This window comes from Capricornis sumatraensis, chromosome 4, assembly GCF_032405125.1.
Source record: "Capricornis sumatraensis isolate serow.1 chromosome 4, serow.2, whole genome shotgun sequence".
Classification (NCBI taxonomy): Eukaryota; Metazoa; Chordata; class Mammalia; order Artiodactyla; family Bovidae; genus Capricornis; species Capricornis sumatraensis.
Window position 1 is genome coordinate 133,113,751 of NC_091072.1, and position 26,508 is coordinate 133,140,258.

The 26,508-nt window shown below is 37.5% G+C and overlaps 1 protein-coding gene across 1 annotated transcript in view; it reads right to left on the bottom strand.

The window, feature by feature from the left end:
• PDE3A (phosphodiesterase 3A) overlaps positions 1-26,508 on the bottom strand; it is a 141,861-nt gene that overhangs the window by 16,683 nt on the left and 98,670 nt on the right. Inside the window, exons 5-9 of the mRNA XM_068970313.1 lie at positions 18,863-19,082; positions 14,659-14,744; positions 11,367-11,521; positions 9,272-9,409; positions 2,465-2,576 (exon numbers count right to left, since the gene is read on the bottom strand). Coding sequence (XP_068826414.1) covers positions 2,465-2,576; positions 9,272-9,409; positions 11,367-11,521; positions 14,659-14,744; positions 18,863-19,082 — 711 coding nt within the window. The remainder of the gene's footprint in view (positions 1-2,464; positions 2,577-9,271; positions 9,410-11,366; positions 11,522-14,658; positions 14,745-18,862; positions 19,083-26,508) is intronic.

The window sequence follows — 26,508 nt, forward strand, 5'->3', positions numbered from 1 at the left end:
GATCCAACTGAACTAGACGGAGGCTGTGCTGACTGTGTTCAGTCGCGTCTGACTCTGCGCCACCCCATGGGCTGTAGCCCGCCAGAGGACCTTCCCGACCCAGGGATCTAACCCGCAGTCACTTAACGTCTCCTGTTCCGGCAGGCGGGTCCTTCAGTAAAGGTTCTGGGCATAAATGTACAAGCTTTCATACTTTCCCTCTTCTCTTGGAAATTGTTAAAAAGTGTATTAAAGCTGTAATAAAATTTTAGTTTCTAACATTTTAGCTCATTGTCATATTAAGGCTAATCTTGCCTGGAAAATCCCATGGACGGAAGAGCCTGGTGGGCTGCCGTCTATGGGGTCACACAGTTGGACACGACTGAAGTGACTTATCATCAGCAGCAGCCCTATTTTGGTTACCTTTAGGCATTTTTTGTGTAGTTATGGGTTTACACAGAGATATTAGAAACACAGTTCTCTGGGAATAAATGCTAAATTTTTGCATATGTTAATTTAAAAAATGATAAATACAGTTTTTAATAAATATCTATCTTGGTCTAAATTTATAACCCTATAACATGCATGGTATTATGATTTAAAAGTGATCATGAATTAAGTTAAAACTTTTCTGTGAGAAGACGTAAATAAATTCCCTTTCACATCTAACAGAAAAAGCAAAGATATAACAAACTCTTTTCCACATGAAGAACCTGGTATTTCAGGGAAAACATCTGTTTACTTGCAATATACAAATAGATAATAAAATTTATAATCTGCAAACTTTTTACAGTTAAATAAATACTGGTCAACTTTATGAGTTAATGGAATACTATCTAGAGAAAAGTTGAAAGAGATTTGAACTCAGTGGAACTTGGCAATGGCTGATTATATTATATGGAAATGTAATATTAGTATTTTTTATAAATTTAAATTTAATTCATCAATTAATATTATTTGTAAATTTAGTCTGATGACTAGCTGTTCTGTAATGTTTGCAGTGGCTTCCTTTTTGTAAAAGATTATTTATGTAATTCCTTAAGCTTTGAGAAATCACTAACACTTAGGTCAATCCTTGGCATTCAACCAGGGTAGCTCTGGGAAAGCAGTATTTAAAAAAGCAAGGCTTATCTTAAGATCCTTTCAAACTACCCCTTTTTCATAACTCTCTCTCCACTTGCATGGCCCCATCCGCCAGAATTTCCCACGGTGCCCAGAGCTCTTAAATTCCCCTCTCTGCTGCACCATCCTATTTTGTCTGCATTGAGTCCCATATTCTTCCACAAATCTCATTTGTAGATTTAATTCTTGATTCTCCTTTTCTACCATACAACTTGTAAATTCAATAACTCATTCCTCTTTCCTATCACACATTAACTGTGTGTTTTTATCCTAACATAGCATGTGATGGCATTTTCAAAACCAGCGTCTTAATAACGAATCACTTGGTTAATACTCTACCCTACCCCTTCTGAACACACTTGTTCTAGTCTCCATACAACTTTTACTTAAGCTCTCTGCTACTAGAAATAGACATGAGTTCTGGGGTTCTAAAGTTCAAAGTACATAAAAGCAAATTTAGAAACTTAAAACATGATTTAAGTAACACAAACTCTAGTCAACATACTGTATTTAACTATTTTTTCTTTCTAAAGTTCCATGTGATTTCTGTACACTTCTGATTAGATTTACAGCCATTTCTCCAGTTTCATATATTCTGTAGCATGTAGGACAAACCTACTTACATGTTCTGATGATACAGAAATGCTACATATTGAAAATTTACTATCTCTTCTGTATTCCAGTTCCTCATGATTGCAAAGGACAGACTTATTCTTGCAATATTCTAAGTTCATAAGCTTGGACTCTTGGTTGTGCCCTCTCCTTTGGTCTTCACATTTTATCTTGATTTTTTAAAAAGTTCCTAATAATTTCCCCACAACCACTTCCAGATGTCTTTTCTTTTTCTGTTTTATTCATTAGACCATCATCTTCCTGTCCCTCTATTCCGTGCCAGGCTAATCTTATACTGAAAACTTTAATTGTTAGTTAACTCAGCAGATGCTACAGCAAAGGTTGAGAATTCTACCCAGTAAAAGGAGTATGTTATAAAATGAGCAATAAATTACCATGTATTTATTTAGTACATACTTAAATTGGAGCTACTTATGTGCAAGTTACTATTATAATCCTTTAACAATTATTACATCATTTTATCCTTGCAACAATCCTATGAAGTAGTTATTATTATATCCATTTTACAGATGAAGAAATGAGGCATTTAAAGGTTAATTAAGACCAGGGTGTCCTGCAGCTGATTTGTAAAGGGACCAGGATTCTAACATAAACTATTATCTCCTAATCACTATACCAGGTGACCATATAGGATGCTTACAATGTATAATTCTGTGCTAGCTCTTAATTCAATATCCCATTACCCATAGCAAATTTAATGGATTTTAAAAGTATTAATTCTTCTACTTACAAGGAATTTCCCTGTAGCCAGTCTCCAAAGCATGAAAATAATTCATGAATTCCCTAACTGGAATTTTAAAAGCTTCAAAGAGGCCCATGTCTTCAAAAAGTCTGTATGATACCTGTAAAAGAAAAAGACAAGGTCTTACGAAACATCCCTTGATGTGTATTATACATAAAGAGAAAAATGGGGGAAAAATATACATTCTATCAACCATATTAATGTGTTGCCTATTGAAACCCTTACTGGAAACCACAGATCAAATAGATATTGAAGACTTCTATGGCCTAGCCCTCTATATAATCTATTTTTAAAGGCAGAGACATAAACCTAAGTTACAGCCAATGAAAAAAATCCAGTATACACTAAAGAAATATAACAAGGTATTGTGTGTGACATCAATAATAAGAGAATGATACTGAGTAAATTGCTAATTGTATAATATATGTGCTAAATAAAGAATGAGAGAAAGCTTTCATCTGGACTAATTTTATAAATTAGAAAAAGCTTTCTAGAGGATAAAGAACTGTGCCTTAATGAAGAATAAGGGAATAGAATTACAAGAAAGAAAAGGGTGTCTTGACTGAAATATATAGAGAAAGAAAAGATTTGTTCTAATCCAGTATAAATCAAAATTTTTGAACTATTTTTCCTCATTTGCCATCTCTCTCCTTTGAATATCTATTCTCCTTCTAATTAGTTTCATAGCTCTAGAGACTCAAAATCAACTAAATATCTTTGGATGTGACTGGAATCTTTGATATGCAAATTGTGGAGAATGAAAAAAATGATAAAGGCACAGAAGAGAGTAATTGGGAGAGAAATGGTTATTCACATGGCAGGATGGAGAGCAGCACCATTTACAGTGACCACACTTTTATTTTTAAAATACAATATGTAAATCAATGATAGTTCAATACACAATTTTAAAAAAGTGGTCTCACTTTATGTCACAAAGGCACAGTACTGGTTATAATTCAGGAGACCGAGAAAGAATTATTTATCCTCTAAGTTATTTGTATTCTTGCTTAAAATTCTCAAACTACTTCTTCTAAATGTTTGATAACTTCATAGTTAAATTTCTATTTTCGTTATGAACTTTACATCTACTCAAATTCACCAGTATTCTTTTATTTAGATATTTAATTTTCATCAATGACATATATTATGTTTATATTTGTGTACATACATAATACATATTTATGGGACTTCCCTGGTGATCCAGACAGTAAAGAATCTGTCTGCAATGCAGGAGACCCCAGTTTGAATCCTGGGTCAGGGAAGATTCCCCTGAAGAAGGGAATAGCAACACACTCCAGTATTTTTGCCTGGAAAATTCCAGTATCAGAGGAGCCTGGTGGGCTACAGTCCATGGGGTCACAAAGAGTTGGACATGACTGAGTGACTAACACACACATACACATTTATATATAACTAAAAAAGGGGATTTATTCATTCAGCATATGTCTACTGTCTCCTTCTGTTTAAGATAATTTCCATATATAATGCATATATATGCATATATATATACATATATATGCATATATATATATATATATACATGAAAAAACAAGGAAGATTTCCTTAAAAGAATTTATGTTCCAGCAGGTGAGGGCAGTAAATTATAGACAGTTAGTAACGTACACACTATGACTGAGCTTCCCTAGTGGCTCAACCTGCCATGCAGGGGACCACCTGCAGCACAGGAGACGTGGGTTTGATCCCTGGGTCCAGAAGATCCCCTGGTGAAGGAAATGGCACCTCATTCCAGCATTCTTGCCTGCAAAATCCCATGGACAGAGGAGCCTGGTGGACTACAGTCCATGGGGTCACAAGAGCCTAACAGAACTTAGCGACTAAACCACCACCACACTATGACTGAAAGGGATGTTATATGAACAAAGAAAAAGGGAAGCAGGAATAGAGCTTTGAGTCCAGGAGGAGATGGCAATTACTGTTTTAAATATGGTGGTTAGAAGAGGAATATTCAGGTGAGTTTGAGCAAATAATTGAAGGAGATGCAGAGTGTCGTATAGGAATATCTGAGGAAAGTTTCCTAAGCAGAACAAAAAGATGGTGCAAAGGCCCTGAGGTATGTCTGCTATACTCATAAAACAGCAAGAAGACCAACATGGTCAAAACAGAATGAATGAGGACAGGAGTAAAATTTAAGTTAGTGACTATAGAGTGGTATCGACTGGGCTGCAATCCTGTTTCATAGCCAGATTGACCAGTATGAGGACTTTTATACTGAGTGAGGCAGGGAACCTTTGAAGAGTTGAAGCAGGGAAAGTGTCTTTATTTGACTTATGTTTTCAAAGGAGCACTGTGGCTGCCCATTGGTCATAGAGTATGTATATTATATACACACACTTTTTTCACTTTGAAAAAACTATACAGGTAAGTATACTTAATTTTGCCCCTTTTTCTGTGTTACATAACATCTCCACCTCATCTCTATAAAAATAGAATAGAAAGTTAAGGTTGTGGTTTCTGTTATATTTCATAGTTCTTCTAGTTATTTTCTCCTTATTATCGCTTTAAGCTATATTTGAGTCCTTGTTTATAAATACCTGGTGGATTTAACTATACATGTTACTGCAATAAAAATTATTTATAATAGCAGCAGCTATTGACACACACATGTACTCACTATTTTGTATAGATATATATGGCATTTAATAAGCTTGATACCTCCTCCAAGTACATATATTTACTTATATTCATTACTTACATTAATTAATCCATGTAGCATCTTATGAGATAGACACTGTTACTTATTACACTTGAAAGCAGAGGACTCTAAGGCACAGAAAAGTTGAATGACTTGTAAAAGATTACACAGTTGACACGTTATCAGACCAGAATTCAAGTCCAACATTATGGCTTCAGACTGTGTGCTCTTAACTGTTTCATATCCTATCACCATTATTTGAAAAGCAATATTGTTAGGACTGTAAATGACTAAAGTTTCCTATTATTCTCTTAAAATATTTGAAAGATGAATTGAAAAATTCAGACAAGATATTTTTAGGGTATGATTTTCAAATAGGAAAGTTTTCACTGAAGCTGTTAGAAATCAACAGGCAGTGATCCAAACTCATAAATAAAGAAAAGTCACTGTTAACTGGGTAAATATTGGTAACCAAAAAAAGTAAATACTCTTCCCAAATCTGAATGATGTCCTTTTAAATTTGTTAAAATAAACATGATAATCATCAAAAAGGCAGGCAGTACATTAAGGCTGAGAAGTCATTTCCATTGCACATACATCTCTTTAAAAGTCTTTTGAAGTGAGACTTTTTCTGTGTAGTCTCAGCCAGAAGGTGATTTCTTGGAATGTTCAAGTTAATTCATTTCAGCTGTTCTAAAGCCTTATAAAATGCAAAAAAAAAAAAAAAAAAAGAAAAAATGTCTTTTACATACTGAAAATTTCATGGTTTTTATGCTTATAAACTCAAATCAGAGAAAAAATATCATAAAGTTCTACTTAGCAAGGCAAATAAAGTTGCCTTTTCTCAAAGTTCAATATTTGGTTTTATAGAAAAATAGTGACATTGTAAACCATGTAGTTATTTATTTATTTTGAAAGATAAGTGGAAAAAAAGATGCAAAAATCTAACTGCTATTTATATCTAATCTTCTATTGTCTATTTATATTCATAAGTTAGAAAATATTTTGTGGCAAACCTGTCAAGTTGCTCTCTTCCGTCACTCCCCCAACCCCCACCCCCACCACTCACAGAATTTCAAGGGGAGTTAGGTTTCTGCAACGCTATTTAGTACAGTCACTTGTGCTGTAAAACCAATTCCTATAATGACAACTTTCTGTTCCTCAGACTCTCCATTCTGAGTCTGAAAATGCAATCAATAAATGCATTTGGCGGGGGCTGAAAAGAATCTGAAATAAAGGTAAAATGCCTGGACTTCCTATATATAGATGCATCAAATCCTGGGTCCAGTGTTTACCATATGGCTTTAGAAGAGCCGTATCATTTCTCTTTTAAGTCTGTTTCTTCGCCTGTCAATTAGAGATTAAAAAAAAAAAAATACCTGCATCCAAGTTACTCTGAAGACAAAATTGTAAAGTTTTGGAACATCTGTGACATATATACCAAATACAAAACAATCTGAGACTTTTCTTCCCATACCAGGGAACACAGTCTTCAGTAGAAGAGAAAAAAAGACTTCCTGGCCCACTGCCACCTCCTCTCGTGGCACCATTTCAGGCATTTTTCCAGGTAAAATCACACCCTCAGAGTTCTGGTATGCATTGAGTTTCAGGGATGGGACATAAAACCTCCCTGGAGAAGTCTTGAGGCATGAGGCAGAAGTGGACTGAAGGAAACAGGGGCCCTTTTAAACCTGCCTTCAAGCTCAGCCAGTGTAAAAAGATGCTGCTCAGCATCAAGGAGAAAGGAAGAGAATGGCACTATTAATTTGCAAAAACATGCATGTATCTTGAGGATATTCTGCCAAATGGAATAAGTCAGACAGAGAAAGACAAACACCATATGATTTCATTTATACGTGGAATATAACAAACAAGATTAGTGAACAAACCACACAAAAAGAAACATATGTAGACATAGAGAACAGAGCCGTGATGAGAGAGGGCAGAATAGGTGAAGGGGATTGGCTGTATGGTGACAGGCGGGAACTACATTTCAGTGGTGGCACACAGTAGGGTCTATAGAACAAATATAGCACGCACATGAAACTTGTATAATATCCTAAACCAATGTTACCTTAATAAAATTTTTTTAAGAAAAAAAGAAGGATAGTATCTCTAAGTCAAAGTTCAAGGGCTTCCACTCTGGTTCTCAATGTGTTCATGGTCAGAACAGAGTCCAGTAGAGGCTATGACCATGTGTTATGGAGACTCTACTTATTTTGAGCTTTACAAGCCATCCATTATTTGAACATACCTCTGTGTGTAGCAAGTTGAAGTGTCATTATTTGGATACAGATCTAATTTCCCTATTGGAGCAGAAGTTCCTTGAAGGCAGGGACACTTTTTTTTTTTTTTTTTTTTTTTTTTTATCTTGAAGACTAGCCTAGCATTAGTGTTTGAGGAATAGTAGAAGAAAAGTTGTCTCTATTCCTTCCTTTAAACCTTCAAGGGTCAGGAACCCCTACTTTGAAATTCCACAATCAGATAACTTGCTCAGAGTTCTGAAGAAAGCCCATGTCCACTGCACAGAGAAGAAATCAGTCCAGCAAATGATTTCTCTTCTAGTGTTTTGCAGGCAAGGGTTAATGAGTTCTGAATTCTCACCTAAGTCTGATATTAACAAATCTTTTAGTCTTTAGTATCTCTGCTGTGATATTTCTCCAATCTCTAAGAACTAACCTAAAACATTTTAAAATAAGCTGATAACTATCATTTCAAGATAGCTCAGTTGGTAAAGAATCTGCCTGCAATGCAGGATACCCTGGTTTGATTCCTGGGTTGGGAAGATCTGCTGGAGAAGGGAAAGGCTACCCACTCCAGTATTCTTGGGCTTCCCTTGTGGTTCAACTTATAAAGAGTCTGCTTGCAATATGGGAGACCCTGGTTTGATTCCTGGGTTGGGAAGATTGCCTGGACATGGGAAAGGCTACCCACTCCAGTATTCTGGCCTGGAGAATTCCATGGACTGTATAGTCCATGAGGTCACAAAGAGTTGGACACACGTTTTTGTTGTTCAGTCACTCAGTCATGTCCAGCTCTTTGAGACCCCATGGACTACAGCATTCCAGGCTTCCCTGTTCTTCACTATCTCATAGAATTTGCTCAAACTCATGTCCATTGAGTCAGTGATGCTATCTGACCACCTCATCCTCGGTTGCCTCCCTTCTCCTCCTGCCCATGATCCCCACTGATTAAGAGTGTGCATTTTAGTAGGGGCTAGATAATGAAGCAAATCCCTATTGTTTTATTTATTGAGAACAAACATGTTCAAATTCTTAATTTCTGTATGTTTTCTACCTCCCTCAGGGAAATGAAACATTATTTGGAAAATCTTGAAACTGGTCAAACTTAAGGAAAAAGTACTTAAGGGGGAAAAAAAAGACATTTTATGTAGCAATAGTTTTATTCTATATTTCTTGTGATATTGAAAGATGTTTTTCATATTTAAATAAAGAGCTGTATTTAATATGCTTCTCACAGATTGGGGGAAACATACTTTTAATATTTTATTTTTGATAAGGACTAAAGTGAAAGAAAGTAAAACTGTTAGTCACTCAGTTGTGTCTGACTCTTGGGGACCTCATGGACTGTAGCCCACCAGGCTTCTCTGTTCACGGAATTCTCCAGGCAAGAATACTAGAGTGGGTAGCTGTTCCCTTCTTCAGGGGATTTCTTAACCCAGGGATCGAACCCAGGTCACCTACACTGCAGGTGGATTCTTTACCATCTGAGCCACCAGCTAAGGCCTACGCACTGTACTACTCAAAAGTTAAAAAAAAGAGTCATTAGGAATAATTAGACAATAATTAGTGTTTATAAATTGGCAGCTTTCCTCTTTTGAGGGCTTGGTTCAGCTTTCATTTGTTGAATTCTATGAATTAAGATCATTTTTTCACTTCACTTTTGTATCCCTGCTCCCTCCATTTTGTCTTAGAATATGTATAATATTTTAGTTGCATGGTACAATATTCTACTCACTTGAAGTTCCAATTTCTTTTGTTATCCCACCACCAAGGATTCTACAGAATGCTGGGTATTCTCCACCTAATGCTCACCAGTGGTGTTAACCATGTACAGAGCTTTAAACAACTAAGGAATATTTTCCCTACATTTAAAGTCATATGCATGAATGCATTTCTTACCTGACTAAGAATACGGCCACATTTTCTTCCTATTTTTTCCACCAAATCAAAAATTGGAAAATTCCAAGTATTCAGTTGCTCCATAATTGAGTCCAAGTTGTCCATGACAAGAGGTTCAGGAGCAAGAATTGGTTTTTCCTATAATGAAGATAAAATATTTTAACAATGTGCAGTTTTTCTACATGGCAATTTGTCCCTTCTTTGGTAAGTTCCTTCTTTTCTAAATCAAATGGAGTTTACCTGAAATGAATGACTTTGGGGTGAATGAGTGATCTTAAAAAAAAAAGTCAAAAGAAACAAAATACCGACCCCAAAGATATGAGAAAAGGTCTTAATGATTCAGACCATGAGTTTTGCATTATGTGCCTGCCTATTACTGATTCATCTATGCTATAGAAAAATTGGATGCTTCTTTCATAAATTAACATAACTGCTTTTTAGTCTTCTGTGGAAGTCTTAAATAAAGATTCAAGGACTTCAGAACACTCTGAAATTGTATGCAAATTTATCTCTATATATTTATGTAAATTCTTCTGAGATGAGGATTCCTGGCTTATATTGAACTCTTAAAAAAAAAAAAAAACCTTAGTAGGGAGAGGGAGTAAATCACCCTTACTCTAATTGGTCCAATTTATATTATTGCTTCAAAATCAGCATTAATCCTATAGAGTTACAATTACTACAATTTTCAAGTATTTTAATTTAATTCATGTGATGCATGGTTTCCAAAAAACATGCACCAAATATACGTAAAGACAAAAATGTATAATAGGTACCAAATGAAGACATTCTTAAGAGTTTATTTACCAGGAAAAAAAAAAAATAATGAGGATAAAGAAACACCTAAGTTATTTTATCTGACAATTTGAAACTATAAATAGTAGGAAGGGGATATATATATGTGTGTCTGTATATACATATGTGTATGTATATATATATATATAGTTATATATGTATATAGTTAGGGAAGAGCCAGGTAGCGCTACTGGTAAAAATACGCCTGCCAATGCAGGAGATGTAAGAGATGCATCTTACGTCTTCGATCCCTGGGTTGGGAAGATTCCCTGGAGAAGGAAATGGCAACCCACTCCAGTATTTTTACCTGGAGAATCCCATGGACAGATAGAGCCTGGCAAGGCTACTGTTCATAGGGGTCACAAATTTTTGAACACAACTGAAGCGACTTAGCACGCATATGTATAGATATGCTTTGTATTGTTGCATGGTAAAAACCAATTCAACACTGTAAAGCAATTATCCTCCAACTAAAAACTAAATAAAAAATAAAAGTATAAATGGTAAATTAGGTAAAAGAGAAATGATAAAAGCAGCAATGGAAAATCTCATTACAGTCAATTGTTTTCTCTTATTTATTGCCTCCCCCAAATGAACCAGATGCAAATGTATGCTTCCTTCCTCTTTAAATGGAGCTCTTTAAATACATGGAATAAGTCATCACTAAAAAATATTTTAATAGGGAGCAAGTGTCAATGTCAACCTGGCTTAATATAACAAGGAAAATAAACATTGGCTCACTTTCTAAATCAAGGATGTGCTAGAAAAAGCCAACAGAAGTCCTAAGATAATGAATAGATTTCATTTTGATTGATTGATATTTATAAAATATTGTCTTCCTAATTGAAACAATTAATTTTCCTAGGCATATTTACATTTTTAGATTGGGTTAAGAAATACTGTAATCAGTTGTGGAGATGATTAAATAATAGAACTGACCCTATGGGCTGTAGCCTGCCAGGCTCCTCTGTCCACAGGATTCTCTAGGCAAGAATACTGGAGTAGATTGCCATTTCCTCCTCCAGGAAATCTTTCCTACCCAAGGGTCAAACCCACATCTCTTAATGTCTCCTGCATTGGGAAGTAGGTTCTTTACTACTAGCGCCACCTGGAAAGCTACAATAGAATCTTGAAACCAATAAGACTTAGATAGAGAAAAATAATACAGATAAATATAGGAAGGGCTACAAGATACATGTAACCCAAGTAAGATATGATTCAGGGATCTATTTCTAAGTCAGTTCCTGTCACAGAAACCAATTTTTCAAGTCAATGAATGAGATAAGTGATTGGTGTCTACCAGGAACATCATGGTCTCCGGAGCATAGGTGCTGCAAGATGATGTCTTTCTCAGAGCCTCTCTGGGGCCCTCAGTCTCATCTTCATTCTGTACAATATCACTGCTATCACTGTTGTTATTGGTTTCATAATCAGAGGTAACTTGAGTGATGTCATCTGCAATTAAAAGGCAATAGCTTATTATGACACTTGCAATGAAAAAAGGGGTCCTATTTAAGCAAATAGTCCTAAAACACATAGTACAGATATCATAGTTAGGAAAATACCGCTTTCCTGAGCTTACACACCAAGAACATAGGATCATAGGGTGGGCGAAAGCACCACTATTTTTGTTGTTGTTCAGTTGCTAAGTCATGTCCAACTATTTGTGACCCAGCAGCACCCCAGGCTTCCCTGTCCTTACTATTTCCCAGAGTCTGAGCAAACACATCCTTTTTAACCCAATAAAATAGATGGAATTATGATCTTTGATTTATATGACATTCAATAATCCCTCAATAATAATGCTCAGGTCAGTAGCTGATACCTCTTTGTGATCCCATGGATTGTAGCCTGCCAGGCTCCTTTGTCCATGGAATTCTCCAGGAAAGAATACTGGAGTGAGTTGCTGTTTCCTTCTCCAGGGGATCGTCCTGATCCAGGAACCTAACTCAGGTCTCTTACACTGCAGGCAGATTCTTTACCATCTGAATCACCAGGGATGCTAATCCCCAAATCCTATTTTATCTCTCCCTCACATGCTTTCCTCTTTGGTAACCATAAGTTTATCTTCTATGTCTGTGAGTCTACTTCTGTTTTGTAGATAAGTACACAGGTATCATATAAACTCCTATGACTTTATATATGTCCTTTTCTTTTATGCATGCTCCAACACACTAAACTACCAAGTAGCTGATTAGAACCCTAACTCTAGAAATGTCACATGGGCAAGAGAATTTGAGGTGATATCCAAGAATGAAGCAACCTGTAGAATATAGAAGCCACAGCACATGCTAAAGAGCATGGCAGGTCCTTGTAGCCAATCTTGGTCCCTAGAGATCTGTGTTTCCTTCCTTCCTTACCCATCTCTACTGTCTTTCATTGCAGTTAGCACTAAACTGTGCTAATCAGAAAATACATCAAGTAATATCAAGAGTCTGAAGAACATGTTTCTGGGGTAAAGACCTCAAAAAGTTTCTTCTGACTGAAACACTTGACTGAAATTTATGGGGTGCTTGCTACGTGGCAGATACCACAGAAAGCACTTTATTTGTACAAATATGCTGAATCCTCTCAACAATCCTATGAGGCAGGTATTATTGCATTACTGCATTACTCTTATGCTCACTTTTCAGACAGGAAACTGAGGCACAGAAAGGCTTAAATTGCCCAAGAGCTCACAGCTGGTAAATCCTACCACCAGAAGCAAACTCATGAAATCTGAGTTCCTATATTCTACCGCTGATGAAACCTAGCTTTTCTTAAAATGGTTATTGCTTTCCATGACCTATGAAATCTTCACCTTTCCCTAAGTCACAAAGACATCTTCCTGCGTTCTCCTTCAGAAGTTTTACTGTTTTAGCTTTTACCATTGGGTCTGTGTGCCATCTCAGGATAAAATTTCATTAGGTGTGAAGTAAGGGGTGAGATTCACTTTTTCCCAGCTCCATTTGCTTGGAAAAGTGGATCTTTGTTGAAAGTTCAACTGAATAGGGTGGGTCTAATGTGGGACTTTCTACTCAATTCCATATGATTCTATTTGATAATCTTTATGCCAGCATCATACTTTCTTCATTATGGTGGTTTAAGTATTGAAGGAAATTTTGCTTTTTTTTCCCCAAAGCTACTTGAATAGTCTAGGTTTGTCAAATGTCCTCATATTGGCTTTTATTATGTAGCCTATTCTGATCAGGAGTATTCTGTTGCACATTTTCAAGGACCCATCTTTCTTTTATCTTTCTCATGCAACTGCTTCTATATTACAATCAGACACAGTAATTATAAAAAAACGTAATTGGTAAGTTTCAACCCCGGAATTTGCAGAAAAATGAAGAAGCACACTCAAAGGCCATATAGCTCTACAGGAGACCAAAGGGGATAAGGAAATACTCCTTATTCTATCAGCCTCAGTAGAGTCAAGGAAGATTAGGAACATAGAGAAGAGAATATTTGGAGTCTTCAGTATACTGTATCATATAATGGCCACACAGGGAACCCTCCTTTTAATTTCACCTTGCCTATGTCCCTGGACCTTTGTCCACTGCCATAGCACATCATTCTCATAGGCAAATAATCAATATTTATTGAGTATTAAAAAATGCTGGAGCAGATAATTAAGAACCATTCTTGGATCACTCTATCATCATAAAGTCTAAAGTTCATATGTGTGTGTGTGTGCACACACACATGTGCTCAGTTGTGTCTGACTCTTTGCAATCGCATGGACTATAGCCTGCCAGGCTCCTCTGTCCACGGAATTTTCCAGGCAAGGATACTGGAGTGGGTTGCCATTTTGCTACTCCCAGTGGGCCTTCCTGACCCAGGGATAGATCCTTGGTCTCTTGGGTCTCCTGCCTTGGCAGGCAGATTCTTTACCAGTAGGGCCCCCTGGTTTCCTGCCTTATGAACTTGCAGCAATAACACGAGCAAGTCCCTAGGGTTACACCAATAAAAATAAAATAATAATTATTATGATAATTATGGCAGCAAACACTCCTTACAGTGACCTAGATACTGTAATAAATGCTTTATGCACTTTAGTAATTTAACTATCTAAAATCCTGTTCCAGTAGGACCCTTACTATCTCTATGCTACTGATGAAGGAACTAAGACACAGAGATTACAGACGAGTTGGAAGCAGAATCAGGATATAAATCAAGCTGCAATGCCAATTTTTCTGAGCCTCTGTAATACTGCCTCAAGAAAAACTATGGTTTTTACCTCCCAAGCTCACAGTAATCTAAGCAGGGTCAATTCTCAGGCTCTGTGATGGAGATCCACAGAGTGTACCCTAAAATAGATGACCCTACAATGTCCAAGATAAAATAGCATTTCTATAGAATTCTATACATTATAGAAAATGGTGTCTCATTTAAAAATGAATAGACACAATAAACATTTTGGATAGCTTTGTATCAAAACATAACCCATGATTAACTCTAGGTAGTAGGACTATGGATGATTTTTATCTCCTTCATTGTCTTTTTAAACTTGCAATCTAAAAAATCAGAAACATATGTTACTTTTTTCTAATCAGAAAAAAATCTAGTAGAGCAGTTTCCATTTTGAGGTACAGAATCCAAAGAAGAATTACCTGTTCTGGTTGGTGTCCCAGTGGCTGCCCCACTTCTTTCCAGGGGCCCATCGGCAGAAGTCCTCTGGGAATATGGTCTGCCACAGCTGAGAAATAATGGAACAGCTGTAAGAAGGTCCTTTCTTTTTAGAAAATTGTAGGCATACACCATGTATGTATACATTAAGATAAATAACAATCACATATTCTGGCACTCTACTTATTCCCATTTTGTCTTATACATGGACGTTGATTGTGGGATACTGTTTTAGGCAGTGGTAAGGAAAGCATATTAAAAAGCAGAGACATTACTTGGCCAACAAAGGTCTAGTCAAGGCTATGGTTTTTCCAGTGGTCATGTATGGATGTGAGAGTTGGACTATAAAGAAAGCTGAGTGCTGAAGAATTGATGCTTTTGAACTGTGGTGTTGGAGAAGACTCTTGAGAGCCCCTTGGACTACAAGGAAATCCAATCAGTCCTTCCTAAAGAAGATCAGTCCTGGGTGTTCATTGGAAGGACGGATGTTGAAGCTGAAACTCCAATACTTTGGCCACCTGATGCGAAGAGCTGACTCATTTGAAAAGACTGATGCTGGGAAAGATTGAGGGGAGGAGGAGAAGGGGACAACAGAGGATGAGATGGTTGGATGGCATCACCGACACAATGGACATGGGTTTAGGTGGACTCCGGGAGTTGGTGATGGACAGGGAGGCCTGGCGTGCTGCGGTTCATGGGGTCGCAAAGAGTCGGACACAACTGAGTGACTGAACTGAACTGAACTGAAGGAAAGCATAATCAATACAAAGGATCAGACACTCTGTTCAGTTGGCTCAGAGGTTAAAGCGTCTGCCTGCAATGCGGGAGACTTGGGTTCGATCCCCAGGTCGGGAAGATCCCCTGGAGAAGGAAATGGCAACCCACTCCAGTATTCTTGCCTGGAGAATCCCATGGGCGGAGGAGCCGGGTGGGCTGCACTACACGGGGCCACAAGGGGTCGCAAAGAGTCGGACACGACTGACTTCACTTTCACTTTCCACAATCAAGATCATATTTGAGGTGAAATGAAACTGTTGGTAACTTTTTCTCACATTATTTAGAGAATCCTGAGATAAGTCAGCTACATACTTAACAGCAGTGATTTTGGAAGTGCCCATGTGTATTTGGTCAAAAATATCTTTCCCAGTGGAATCACTTTGTGTCTGCTAAAAAGCTTCATGATTAGATTTATTTCTATGGGTTATGTCCAAAAAGCCCTTTAAAAAATGTTTGCAAACATGAAAATAAAAAACTGGTAAATTATTTGTATTTTTGGCCATAAAATTTAATTATTTGTTTTCAGATGGATCAGTTCACCTGTTAAGGCCCTATGGAAATGAATAAAGGATACATATATTTTGACAGTGGATGTAAACCTGACCACACAGGACACAAATTGAGAAAAACAGATCAAGGGAGTCTACTGTGGGTAAAGGAAAAAAAGGGCTTCCCTGGGGGGCTCAGTGGTAAAGAATCCGTTTGCCAATGCAGGATTGTGGGTTCAGTGTCTGGGTTGAGAGGATGCCCTGGAGAAGGAAATGGCTACCCATACCAGTATTCTTGCCTGGAGAATCCCATGGACAGAGGAGCCTGCAGGGCTGCAAAGAGTTGAATATCAACGTGGAGAAAAATGAAGGCCCTTGAGAGGTAGGCAGCATTCTTAACAGAGGAAGTTGGAGGAGGCAGGCTACTTTTGCTTTCTCAACAGTTTTGACTGTTTAATAAATTACAAAGTAATCCCACAAATGGTCTGGCAAGTTTCTTCTCTCACTTATCTTGTTTAGAGATTTGATTAGGTTTTAATTCTGTATTTTGTTTCTGGGTTCTTTCATTCTGCCTAATATTATTCATACAAAGGGTCTCAGAGAACTTTTGTTTATTTGCTATTTAGCTACAAATTACTCACTCTAAATAGAAAAGAGAAGAATCATGGTTTATAATTTAATATATTAAATATCTCATCACTTTTTCCCCTTGAATTGTGTTTATATGTGTAGTAGAGATAAGCATTTCCCAGTTAGAGTGTTTTCATCCAAAGCAAATTTATTTTTCAAGCCTTGAATGTCAGTGGAAAGCATCACATACAAAATATTTCTAATTATGAAATCCCATCAGTCTGACTTAGGGACTCAAATGAAAATGACAGAACTGAAGGAAAAAGTCCATAGATGTAAATGAGGGGTTTATGTTCTGGGATGAAACTTGGTAAAAGTAGTTTATTAGTTTGAAGATTTTTCTTTGCAAGATAATACTTGAAAGGAACGTTTAAATTAGGAGTTCAAATAGACTACCTCTCCTGCCAGAAAAACAGCTTGTTGCATAGACATTACAGCAGCCAAGAGACTCGGATTCAACGCCAAGCCCTTCAAGTTCAGCAGGGAAAAACCACAATAATTAGTCGTGTGTTTTTGGAGCTCTCTGTGCCTACATGGGTGGCTGCCTTGAAGGCAATAATAAAACATGGTTTGAATTATAGATTTATAAAGCCCCAGCAAATAAAACACACTACTGGATTTATAAACATTACTGAACAAGTAGGCAGTGAAATTCCCTTGTTTTTCTCCAAAACCTCTTTTATAAAAATCCCATTACATTCTTTCTGCTAAGAATACCAAAAAAAAAAAAAAAAAAAAACAAAAAAAAACAAACCAAACCTGCGGTGAGCAAAGCTATGTGAGTGGTATAATACATCTTTTCTGAACCCCTTGGTTCTTCCTATAGGCAACTGATTTCTCACAAGTCTGAAGCTCACAGTGGGAGTGTCTCCCTAGAAATGCTGCAAGCAGATGTCATTGAGTCTGGTGACTCCCTTGGGTTTCATCTGGGCCCAGGACGCACACCACAAAAAAGTGTTTCTTCAGGGTGTTCCCCCAGACACTAGCTCCACGGGAAATTATTGGGTGTTAACCTAAAGAAATGGGTTCTGTGGTCAAGTAAAGTCAGGAGATGCCAGAGGAAACAAAACTCGAGGCGTTTTCTTTTTGCAGGACTTCTCAGAGCTTCCAATAAAGTGATGCGTGTTGTAAATCGCTAAAAGGAAAATACGATAGGCCTGTTTTACCACAGAAAAAGATGGGATTAACATCCTAAGGGAATGATTTTATTGAAAATGGCGTTATGCAGAGAGCAACAGAGTAAGTTTTGGATGGTGGAATAACTTTTCACTCCAGTCCTAATCAAACACAAATTATCTTCTCTTTGAAAGTATTTGTAAAGAGAAAAGCAGCAAAAATAAATATTATAAAAATAATTATTTAACACGGAATTTATGAACAAAGGGTCGGAAAATGAAATTTGTGAGGCTTAAATTTGAATTCACCGGTCAAATCTGGGTCTGTGACCCAGTATTTGATATAAGAAGACCAACATGTAACTAATTTATTCAAACAGTTATCGTCGTTCATCTTAGGGGGGAAAATAACATTTTATTCAAGATACTCTCATAATTATACTTAATTTTAAAACACTCAACTCTTTTCTACTTAAAAAAATTGCAATGCTTTAAAGTAGTTATTCAAGATGAAGCTATCACTGAAGAACAATTATATGTTGATTGGTAGAGGAGGTATTCCTTTTTTAGTGACAATATAGACAAAATAATTAATCTTACCATGTCAGGTCCTTTTTTCTTATCCCCTGTAAGAGACAACACTTTGTCTCCCTGTTTAAACATGACAGAGCAGCACAAGCAATTGCTTCATTGTATTCAGAGATCCATTTGAGAACAGTCACAATGTGCAACACGTTATCTGCACATTTTTAAAGCGTCACAATGGGAAATGCAAATGTAAAAAAACAGTACCTTTAAAAGTGGTATAAAATTCTCCCTGGAGAACAAGTAAAAAATATCCCAACAAAATACCAAATTATACTGAATAACTCGATAGGAGTTTTTAATTAGATGTTTTATGCATTAAGCAGATAAAATATACAACTAATTATTTTATATCAGCACCAAAGACATGTATGGAACATAAGGTCTCTAAAATTCCTATGAATGGAGAAGCACTGAAAAATTGTTTCTTTTCCAGCCTATTCAACACAGACCACATTATCGCGTACTTTCTTGTCAACTACTTAGGCAACCTATACAAAGCTATGTGGGCTGGTGGTGAGAGTTCCTAAGAGGAAAGCCAGTGTTAGTTTCGTTATTACTTAGACTCCAGTGAACATCATAAAATTCCTTACCTGCTGCATATAACAGGTGGATTCAGTATCTGAGGAGAAAGATCAGGGGCACTCTGTGTGTAAGTTAAGGCCCGGTGAGAACTTAGGCCTGATTTGGCAGTTGCGTCGGAAGACTCTGGAAACTGCACTGCAGAAACTTTGCTAACTGGGCTGCTGGCAGGGGTCCCGTGGAGAGGTGAGGAACAGGGTGAGGAAAGAGGTGAAATTTTCACAAGGGAACCTAATAAAAAAAGAGAGAATTGTTAAGTCCTAAGTAAATGTCTTTGCAAGCCAAACTTGCGGCTCTTAGCCTTCCCTCTGGACTCCTTTTAACTCAGGAAGGACCATGTGAGACCTCAGACCACAGGGCCGGCCTCCTCTGCAGACAGGCTGCACAGTGGGGGCATCACCACGGCATGAAATATGAGAAATGAATCATCATGAAAATTCAGTGGCAATGCTAGCAAGTTCAGTTAAAGCCCTGGTGTCCTGGAGTAACTTCAGGACAGAAAGATATTATTTTCTAATTTTTATTGGAGTATAGATGATTTACAATGCTGTGTTAGCACATCAAAGTGAATATTATATTTATATATATATCTTTCCACATTTTTTAGATTCTTTTCCCATATAGGCCATTGCAGAGTATTGAGTAGAGTTCCCCATGCTATATAGCAGGTTACTATTAGTTACCTATTTTATATGTAGTAGTGTGTATATATCTATTCCAATCTCCCAATGTATCCCCGCCCCCATCACTTATATTCTGGTGACCATAAGGTTTTCTACATCTGTAACTCTACTTGTTTTGTAAACATGTCCATTTGTAACCCTCTCCTTTTTTTTTTTTTTGTAGATTCCACCTATAAGCTATATCATACAATATTTGTCTTTCTGCAGAAGAATATTATTTTCTCTTCCCATTTTTGTTTTCTCTTGTCATTCTGACCTGATGAGAATAGTTAAAAGTTCCTCATGTGTTTGCCTTCTCTTTGGTTATGAGGTTTTAGTGGCAACAGGATCCGCCATAGTTTTCAACATTAATGTATGTGGAGCAGAGTTTTTTTGCAGGCATTGGTTGCTTAGTGGTGGTGATAGTTTAGTTGCTAAGTCATGTCTGATGCTTGTGACCCCGTGGATTGCAGCCTGCCAGGCTCCTCTGTCCGTGGGATTTTCCAGGCAAGAATACTGGAGTGGGTTACCACCTCCAGGCAATCTTCCTGACCCAGGGATCAAACTTGGGCCTCTTGCGTCATAAGCAGATTCTTTATCTCTGAGCCACCACTCGTTGCTTAAAATATGTCAATGAAGAAGATCCACTTTTGAGAGACTGTATTAACCATCCACATTTTCAGTGAAACTTTCGTGTGTCAGAAACTGTTTGGATACATTGAAAAATGTAACACGATCCATTTCAGATGAAACAATGGCCTCAAGCTCAAATAATAAGTGTGGACATTTGTGCCAAACTGTGTTTACTCTCGGTTGTGAAAATTTTAAAGAGCACTGGTATCCATTTCCAAGCACTGACGTCTGAGGACTGGGATGATGTCTTTTGAAATTACTCTCTCCAAATACAGAGAAAGCAGCCTGCACTAAAACTGAAGGAGAGAGAGAGAAAACTTCTAAACAACCTCCTGCTTACTATTTCTCATGACTACATGGGATAAAATGAAATCCTTAAGTCATTTTTATATTGCTCCTCACTCTGGGGAGACGTACAGCCAGCGATATTCACATCATTGAATAAGATGTGTGGTGACTTGGCAGCTAGCCTAGTTTGCTTCCAATGTCCAGTTCTCTCAAAAGTTTTATTTGTCTCACTCAGAGGTTTTCCGGTCCACTGAAAGGAATATTAGGCTTGTTGATGGGCTTTTATAATATTTAAGTTTCTTGTTAGCACTGCTATTTCTTATTTTGTCTACTTTAAAAGATAAGAAATTGTACTCTTTCTTTGATTAAATGTGGAGGCCAGCTACCCCTCCAAGTCCTTTTCTCAATATTTCTATGGATTCCTGATCAACAGCTCAACCCCTGCCTATGTTGAACAAATGAAACCACTTTGACCCAGGAAGTTTAAATAACCTCCCCAGGATCACAGTGAAAGGAAGTAGGAGAATATGGAGTGAGCCTAGCATTATTGGTAGATTGTGCTTTATTAGCACACTATTCTATCAGAAACTACCCAACGAGGAAGGAAAATTCATTATCTACTAGGTTGCATCTGTTTTGCTCTATACAATCACATACCTTATGGTTTGCATTTTGATTTCTATTTCTATTGAAAAGATTTAGCTATTTTACCAAGAAAAATCAAAGTGTTAGTTGTGTTTGACTCTTTGCAACCCCATGGACTGTAGCCCACCAGGTACCTCTGTCCATTGGATTCTCTATTCAAGAATATTGGAGTAGGTAGCCATTCCCTTTTCCAAGGGGTCTTCCCAACCCAGGGATTGAACCTAGGTCTCCTGCATTGCAGGCAAAATTTTCACTGTCTGAGCCACCACTGACAAACTATCTCCTTATGTAATTTCCTGAGCCAAAAGATACCTAAGTGCACTAGATTTTTAACTCACTATTTCCCAACCAGCCTATCATTGTGTGCAGCAAGTAAGGTACAAGTGTTCTGGGAAGTACTAATGGTTGTACATTTTTTATCAATTTGAGTGCTCCAGAATAAATTAAATTTTACTATGATCACTAATATAATCTGATTTTCTTATCATTTTATAAAATAAATACAATTTTCACAAACCTCTCAATTCTTTTCATTTCACCACAGCTATATAACATCATATTTGCACATATCATTATACAAATATAGAAGATCTCATATAAGAAAGGTTAGAAAGTGTTAGTTTAATTTAGACGATTTATTAAATTAAGGCTGACTGAGTCTCCAGATAATCTTAGAAAAGCAGCTTAACCATTAAGGAGCTGGATACTAGTTTGATGTGGTTTAAAGGTTATCAAGGTATTTGCACAGAGTAAGTACCCCAATGATTTGTTCATTTAACAAATATTGATTGTGTGCCCCATTCCAGGGAGTAAAGGATGCGGTAGTGAATGGAAGAAAATTCCCTGCTCTTGGAGCTTTCAGGGGAGACACAAACGAGAGAAAGAAGAGGAGGAGGAAGAAGAAGAAAGGGGGGGGTGGGGAAGAAAAGAAAGTCAGGGAATTTTAACTGTTACAAAGAAACTATTACGCAGAGTGAAGTAGGTCAAAAAGAGAAGGACAAATATTGCATATTAATGTATATATATGGAATCTAAAAAGATAGTGCTGATCACCCTACTTGCATAGCAGCAAAGAAGACACAGTCATGTTGGACACAGTGGGGGAAGGAGGAGATGGGGTGATGAGAGAATAGCACTGAAACATAAACATTACTATATGTAAAACAAATAGCCAGTGGGAGTTCGATGTATGATGCAGGGAATCCAAAGTCAGTGCTCTGTGATAACCTAGAGGGGTGGCATGGGGATGGAGGTGGGAGGGCGGGTCAAGAGGGAGGGGACATATGTATACCTATGGCTGATTCATGTTGATGTATAGCAAAACCCATCACAATATCGTAAAGTAATTATCCTCTAATTAAAAAATATATATATACATATATATATATGTACATATATATATACACACTCACAAATAAATATATTTCATACCCAGAAAACAAATAATGCAGAGGATAGAGGATTGAGAAGGACATAATGCATTAAGGGTAACATTTGAACAGAGGCTTGATAAAATAAGGAAGACATTTAGACGAGTACTGGGGAAAACATGTTCCAGAAAGAGGGACCTATCCAGGGGTTGTCAGAGGATCAGTTAGGAGGTCAGTGTGACTGTAGGTTAGCAAAGAGGAAGGAGGGGCAGGGAACACGGTCAGAGAGATTGTGGGGCAAGGATGTGTGGGGCTGGCCAGGTCATGGCAAAGGTTTAATTGCTGCATCATTTTTTTTTTTTTAAGGAATTATGTTTTTTTGTAGTGGTTGTTTTTGTTTGTTTTGTTTAGCTGCATTGCAAGGCATGAAATATCTTAGTTTCCTGACCAGGGATTGAAGCCATGCCCCCTGCAGTGGAAGCAGAGTGTCTTAACTACTGGATCACCAGGAAAGTCCCAGCTGGGTGGCACTAGTGGTAAAGAACTTGCCTGCCAATGCCAGAGACTTGAGAGATGCGAATTCGATCCCTGGGTCAGGAAGATTCCCTGGAAGAGGGCATGGCAACCCACTACAGTATTCTTGCTTGATAAGTCCTACGGACAGAGGAGCCTGTTGCCTCCAATCCATAGGGTCACAAATGACCCATACAGTCCACAGAGCAGGACACGAATGAATGACTGAGCACACACAGGCACACCAAAGAGGCTCCTGACAGGCACTGCTTTAGGCAATTTCCTAGTTATTCTGATAACGAACTGTGAGTTTGGGGATAGTTTCCTAGCATTTTTTAAAAGTAGTTGAAAGCCTATGGGAACATGATCCATTTCTGTCCGCACACATATATTTTCTGAAGGCAATTTATGAGAGGAGTGATTTTCTTCATTGTTGATTTTTAATAGCTGCCAGCTAATTCTCTCAGAGACATGCAATTTGCTCTTAAAAATACAAATTTAAAAATCTACTCAATGATTAGAGTTCTTGGAACTCAGGGATTAACAAAATTTAAAACAAATAAGCAGAACTATAGCCTCCAGACTTATTGCCTGGAATGAAATTTAAAATGAACCTTGTAACAGAGGAAAAACACTTTGCTTCTGCAGGGCTGTGAGGTTACATATTTCGAACAATCTGAACAAGCAGGGGTCTTGGCAACCCCATGAAAAGCAAGAATATTTTTATTCTACAGGTGAGAAGATAAAGGCATAAACATATAAATTTCCTTTTCCTCAAGCCAAACTATTTCTCACAGTGTGCGTTATCATAGTTTACTTAAATTTTTAAAAGCAGAAATGGTTAGGAATGCTGTAAGAAATGGCCATATATTTACATATATTAGTCTTCAAATAGGAGAGATGACAAATGTAGATAATAATCAAATGAAAGAAGTGAAAGTGAAAGTCACTCAGTCATGTCTGACTCTTTGTGATCCAATGAACTCTACAGTCCATGGAATTCTCCAGGCCAGGATACTGGAGTGGGTAGCCTTTCCCTTTTCCAGGGGGGATCTTCCCAACCCAGGGATTGAACCCAGGTCTCCTGCATTGTGGGCAGATTCTTTACCAGCTGAGCCACAAGGGAAGCCCAAGAATACTGGAGTGGGTAGCCTGTCCCCTCTCCAGTGGATCTTCCCAACCCAGGAATCAAACCAGGATCTCCTGCATTGCAGGTGAATTCTTTACCAACTGAGCTATGAGGGAAGACTATGCTTTCTTAAAAGGAGAGACTGCAAATAAAATTATTTCACAGAAAAGTGTTATTATTATATGTCATAAAAAACAAATTATAAGATTATTTAAAGTGCAATCATGTCTAAAGTTAGGGGGATAGAACTGATAACCTCTGAAGTCTCACCCAATCTTATGTTACACAAATACACACACATACATACACATGAAGGGACTGAGATAAATATGCATGCTCTCAAACATATTTATCTTCATTTTTTTTGAATAATTTTAAGAGACTCCAGGAAAAAGACCCAGCTCATGAAATACAATTCTTTGGATGATTCAGACCACTCTACTCTGAAATACTTAAAAATTTAAAAATTAAAAACATAACTTTAAAAAGTGCCAACTTTTTAAAGTACATAATTTCTAAAGTACCAACTCCTTTGAGTAATTGAGTTTTAATTCCTTGCTCCTGAGAACATGAGAAAATGTGTGTCAAGGCACAAGGAACTTTGGGCAATCAAAAGGAGATGATAAACAATACTGGAGGGAAATGATTTAAGTGAATCCATCTGTTTGTGCTTTAAAATTCTGTTTAATTTTCATTGAACAAAAAAGGGACTAGCCTGTCTGATAAATACATGCCTCTTCTCCACACCCACAGGAAAACAGCCTCAATATTTTTCCAAAACAAAAAGTAAAGTTACACAGATGCAAAAAGGAAAAAAAAAATCACAATGCCATAATTAAAGTTGTCTCTCATTTCAAATTTTCTATAGGCAAAACTCAGTCTAACTTTCAGGTGTGATATCTGTAATCATTGCAATAGGATTAATCAGAATCATAAAATTTGTAAGAATCTGGAAAGAGAATGACTCACTGCAGCTGTGATAAGCATGAATTAGAGAGATTTCAAAAGTAGAATGACAGAAAGGCATTTTTACATATTCAGTGACTCAGAAAAGCAACACAGAAATATAAATTATATTTATATCTCCTGTTTTCAGGCTTTAATCAAAGGACTCATATGTGATTTCATCCATTTATTTTATATTAGTAACTGCATAATAATTGGTTGTGCTTCAACTGTTTCAATGAATACTGATGGATGGAGCCAAAGGATTCACTGTTTACTTGATTTGTGCAAAGAACAGATTTCATTAGTCCCATCTCAAAACAGGTCATTTATCTTCCAGTGTTTCAGTACTCTAAGTTTACGCTTGCATCCTCCTATCTCTTTTGCCTACTGCTTCTTACTTTCCTCCTCACACTTTATTTAATTCCATTTCCTTACTCTCTTGGCCACATAAAGGGGCTTTTCTCTGCCTCTTTCCACATTTTCTTGAAATCCGGGGCAGGGGTGGGGGGTTGGCGAGGTGGGTGTAGCAGGGCATCACGTTCACTTAAATTACATCTATTTGGCAAATCAACCCCAATCTGCCACCCACGCAGGGAGATGAGTTCCCAAACAGAAGGGTCCATCTGATCAGGTAGAACTGTACTTGAGTTTCAGCTCTCTTGACTCTTGGATAGTTTCCTTCCTTTTGGCAGCCTTTCAGGGATTTAAACATTTCAGCATACATAGGATACAGGTTACTTTCTAAACATTTAGCTCTGCTGTGAGAGCAGTCTAAAGATGACACAACGCAAAATTCTTCCCAAAGCAATCAATGACAGAGATGTTTATGTACTTGAAGGCAAGAATGTGGGAGGTTCTTGCCGTTACTGTGACCCTCGTGTGTGTGTGTGTGTGACTCAGTAGTGTCTGACTCTTTGTGACCCCATGGACTGTAGCCCACCAGGCTCCTCTCTCCATGTTATCTTCCAGGCAAGAATACTGGAGTGGGTTGCCATTCCCTTCTCCAGGGGATCTTTCCAGCCAAGGAACTGAACCCACATCTCTTGCATCTCATGCATTGGCAGGCGGATTGTTTAACACTGGGCCACCTGGGAAGCCCAACTCTCATCTCTACCATCTGCCTTTGTGGTATCCTCTGTGGAGCCTCTTTTCCTTTCGCATGTTGCCCTTCTTAAGCACAGGCATATGAAGTCAGGAAGAAGGCACAGAATCTGAGGTTGTTCCTCAAGTCTGTCTCATCATTTGCTCTGTTATTTCCAGGGAATACACTAACTATTAATTTCTATCTTCTTGACTTTCTCATGTTGGTTATCGTAAGAATTTTAATTTCATGACCCAACGAAGAAATTGAGAGACAGAAAACCAAATCCTTTCATTATCTTGTCCTCAGCTAGGGGCAAGACCAAAAAAAAATCTTAATTTAAAGTTATCTCAATTTGTCATCCTCATTTCTTTTCTAATAAGTCTTT